Consider the following 4,490-nt stretch of genomic DNA (forward strand, 5'->3'; position numbering starts at 1 on the left):
GCTCTAAGGGGATCGACCCAGAAGACCCGCCGACCCACTCCGACCCACATAGACACACAGACAGATACACAGACAGGTGATGAAGATGGTCTCCTCCCCGCGCCTCCGCTTTCTCCTCCTGCTCCTCCTCTCACTCACCGCCTCCATCAGCTGCTCCTCCGCCGCGCAGAGAGACGCCAAACTCCGCCTGCTGCTGCACCGGACCCCGCTGCTGGGCTCCAAACAGGTCCGACACACACACAGACACACACACGGACACAGACACAGACAGAGACACGGACACATTCCTGCAGTGGATCAAATCAAACATTACAACTTTTTCTTTTGACATTTGTCAGTTTGCTAAAATTAAAGTTTCACTTAGAATCGCTTTTTTAAAACTTATTTCTTATTTTGTTTAAAAGGGGAGGAAATAAATTTCAGACATGAGACTGAAAAATGTATGTGACCAACCTGAAATCTGCTCCGTTCAGACTCAGAAACAATTTTAGCTTCTTTTAGATGTGACACAATCAGGCAAAGACTTTACACTGACAAGAGGAAAACACATCTGAGACATTACCTGAAATTTCTTTCTTTCTCAGGTGTTTTACTATTTAATGTCAAAAATTAGACAGAACTATTTCTAGTCTCTGTTGCACATCTAAACATCAAATTATTTAAATATTAAAACACTGAAATTTAAAATTTTCCAATTTTCAGACGTCTTTATTTTTTCACCAGAAGCCCATAACATTTGTTTTTCTTTGAATGAATGGATTCAGTTTAAAAAAAACTGGAGTCCACATAATGAATCAAAATCATGTTTGCTGCTAAATCTAATTTATTTCTGTTTTTTATTTGTTGTACTTGCATAAGGAAACCTGAACATCTCAATATAAATACAAAACTGCAAGTAAAAATAATGTGTAAACAGAAGTAAAGTGGCAGCTGATAATAAATTTACTTTACTTGCAAAATGGTAAAGACTCTGTTCTGCAGCTGGTTCACGTCCACATCAGGTGGTTTATGTGCAGTGTTCTGGTCCAAATAAAGTAAAACCAGTGGCTCCATGCTGACGATCAGATCAGAGGTTTACAGAAACTCGTGTTGTTGGTGGAGATTAACATCGTTACATGAGCAAAAGACACAAGAAAATGTAAAGAATGTAAAAGCTCTAACTTAAAAACTTGTATAAAATATAAATGTAAGTGTTATCTGGAAAACTACCAATGATAGAGAACATTTTTTAATTAAATGTATTTTAATGTATATTAAATATGTTGTATCATTATGACGGATGGATTCATGGAGAAAACTGAATTTTATTGTTGTATTTGTTCATTTAAAGTAATTAGTAATAGACTATTCCATTATCGTTTATTATTTTGTGAACAATTTAACATCAGCAAATAATGAGTCAGCAGTGAAACGTTCAGTGATTAAGAATTGAATATTACGTAATATTATTAAGTAATATATTATTACTGTTGTTATTTATAGCAAATGATCATAATTGTCTGTAAAAACACTAATTTGTAAAGTTAGTGCAGCTGGCAGATAAAGAAGTGCAGTAAGAAGTACAATATTTCTCCTGTTGGAAGTAATAAATGTCACACAGAGAAGAATATGAGCGACACATCGTTCAGACGGTCGTTTGAAGACGTGATCAACCTGCAAAACCAGTCTCTGGAATTTGCTGTTGTCCTCCTCTTTCTTTTCCGGTTTCCTCTGCAGAGACGACTACAGTCTTTAATTCATGCACAGACAGTCACAGCCTCGCTGTCCATCTCAGAGACACACTCACGACTCAGAAGTATTTCTGCAAAAGATCTGTCGAAGACAGATTCAGGTCTGTCTCTGTCTGAATTTTTATTATTTAAGTTTTCATTAGCTGCTCCAATAGTGTAGCAGTAAGCATTTTATTAGTGTCCTGCAGAAGTGATTTACATCCAGTCAACTTAATTTAAATTTTTACTTATTATTTTTTTGTCCTTTCGGCTCATCCTGTGAGGTCAGGGTCACCACAGCAGATCATTCTGTCCGCATGTTGATTTGGCACAGTTTTTATGCCGGATGCCCTTCCTGATGCAACCCTCACCAATTTCTACCGGGCTTGAGGATGGGGATGGGCTGATGGGGGTTCAGTCTCTTGCCCAGAGACACTTCGACATGTAGTCGGGAAGAGCAGGGCGCGAACATCCGACCCTATAGTCGGTAGGCAGCCACTCTACTAACTGAGCCATTACTTAATTTTTAGTTATTTTGTTTAAATTACACACAATCACTATGTTCTGAAATGAAGGAACATGGAGACATGCTGCACCATGAAACAAACAGAGCCTGTTTACCTGAATATGATGTGAGTTGTTATTCTAACATTCAGAGCGAAGGATCCCATCAAAAGTAAATAAGTGTAGTTCTGAGGGATCGACTGTATGTGGAAACTCAAAAGTGCAAACACAAGCTGCTTTCAGCACAACATGAACTGTGATTTATGGAAAGCTCAGACATGTTTGTTAATGATCCACTAACAAAATACAAATCATCTGCTGCTCAGACGTACTCAGCAATGACTGATCATTACCTGCTTGAGTAGTTGTCAGGCTGTGAACCGTGTTTCTAGCAGTTAACTGTTAATTGTTTTTGAAGCTGAATTTAACCAAATTATAAAGAGCCTGGTTTTGGCCTTGTGGGAAACACACAAAGAAAAGAGGCTTTGGAAAGGATTGAGGTTGAGGCAAGGTCCTGCGGTGCTACAACAACCAGTCACAACATCAGGACCTGCTGAGTTTACAGGCCGATGAGGAGCAAACTGAGACGTAAACACCAATTAAAATTTTTGAAAAGTTAAAATTTTCTTCCCCTGTCTGTTACTCATTTAGAGAAGTCATGTCTCTAAACTTGACAATCGTATGAAACCAAACTCAAAAAACAAATTGGGTTTTTTGTAGAAATCGTAATCACAGGACTGTCACACAACAGGCCTCAGCTTGACTCCAGAGACCTGAATGTGGTCTGGATTTGCTTGCATGAACCTGTACATAAAGTGCCACACAAAAAAAGCTTGATTCATTTTTGGGGCAACAAAAGCACTTTAGTTTGGTTTGAGAAATGTTAGCTTTGTTTAAAAATGCCCCTATTAACTCGACCTCGATCTTTATATAACCTTAAAGTGCCATCAGAAACTAAATATAATAATAAAAAAATACTAAGAACACTCTAGTCAGGGAAACTATTTATTAATATATATTGATTGACTGATATTTGGACTGATAACAATTACTGGGATCAAGTCACAGCAGGTTTTTCCTCTGCAATATAAACAGTCTCATGTTACCAGATGCAGACATCACTGAGGTGCAGCGTAACACAATTTGCATTGTTGTTTAGGTTATTTTCTGATTGGCTGAGTGAGAAGAAAAGGCCACACTCCCCGCCAATCAGAGCAGAGGAATCCTGAATAATGCATAGTTTTATGTTAATAGCTTCATAAATAGCTACTGTAGGACAGCGGGGCTGTTAGCAAAGGTGGATTTAAAGAAATCGAAACAAGATATGTTCTGAATACCCTAAATAGATACACAAAAAGAGTTTCACAATCAGTAGTTAAAACAACACAAGGTGATTTTAAATCCGTATTATTTATGCTGAGTTATATTTTCCATTGAGAGTTAATAACTTTCTTTAATTAACTAACCATCATTAAGCAGTGGCTGTGATTAGATGATGCAGGAAGACATAATCTGACAAACTTAAAAAGCTTAAAATCCTATGGATAATGTTTCTTCAAACACGTCACAAGACAAAACCCAGTAACTTTAGTGGAGAGACAAACAGTCCCTGTACGTTGAGACAATGAAAAGTAAAAGTTACCTTTGGATTCAGGTTTTTGTGTCAAACTGTAGTCGACAATTTCTGTTATCGCGTTTTGCTGATGATGTGATACTTTACACATGACATTATCTGTTAGTTTATCAAGATCTGACAACGATACTTTAGGATTTATCTGACTTCTCAATACTTCCTTATTCTTTCTACTACTCTCTCTCATCTTCTCTGGTTTATGTCTTTAAAATTTCTGTCCTCGTGTTTTTAGGACATATCTCGATCCTCACTGGCGGAGATGCTCCTGTCCGACCTCCTGCAGGTGGAGAATGAGGCTCTGGAGGAGGAGAACTTCCCTCTGGGTGAAGGAGAACCTGAAGATGTTCGTGTCGATCTAGAACGAGCCGCCGCTGGCAGCGGGCCGCTGCTCGCCCCCCGGGAGAGAAAAGCCGGCTGCAAGAACTTCTTCTGGAAGACCTTCACCTCCTGCTAAAAGCATCCTCTTCCCTCCATCTTCACCTCCTCCTCCTCCTCCAGACACTGTACAGACACTGTGTGGATCAGACTGTCCATGATTAGTTTGGATGAAGTGTTTTAGGTTTTTCTGAGCTGATTCTTTCTGAATGTAAAGCTGATGAAACTATTTTTAATTGTTGCTTTGAATAAAATCTGTTTGAGACAAA

General features: G+C 38.5%; 1 protein-coding gene across 1 annotated transcript; it reads left to right on the forward strand.

The window, feature by feature from the left end:
• On the forward strand, window positions 1–4,490 carry sst1.1 (somatostatin 1, tandem duplicate 1). Its single transcript, XM_067508796.1, has 2 exons — window positions 1–226; window positions 4,079–4,490. Exons 1-2 carry the CDS (start codon window positions 80–82, stop codon window positions 4,298–4,300), a joined length of 369 nt encoding a protein of 122 aa, XP_067364897.1. The 5' UTR covers window positions 1–79; the 3' UTR covers window positions 4,301–4,490.

The sequence above is a fragment of the Channa argus genome, chromosome 6, assembly GCF_033026475.1.
Source record: "Channa argus isolate prfri chromosome 6, Channa argus male v1.0, whole genome shotgun sequence".
Taxonomy (NCBI): Eukaryota; Metazoa; Chordata; class Actinopteri; order Anabantiformes; family Channidae; genus Channa; species Channa argus.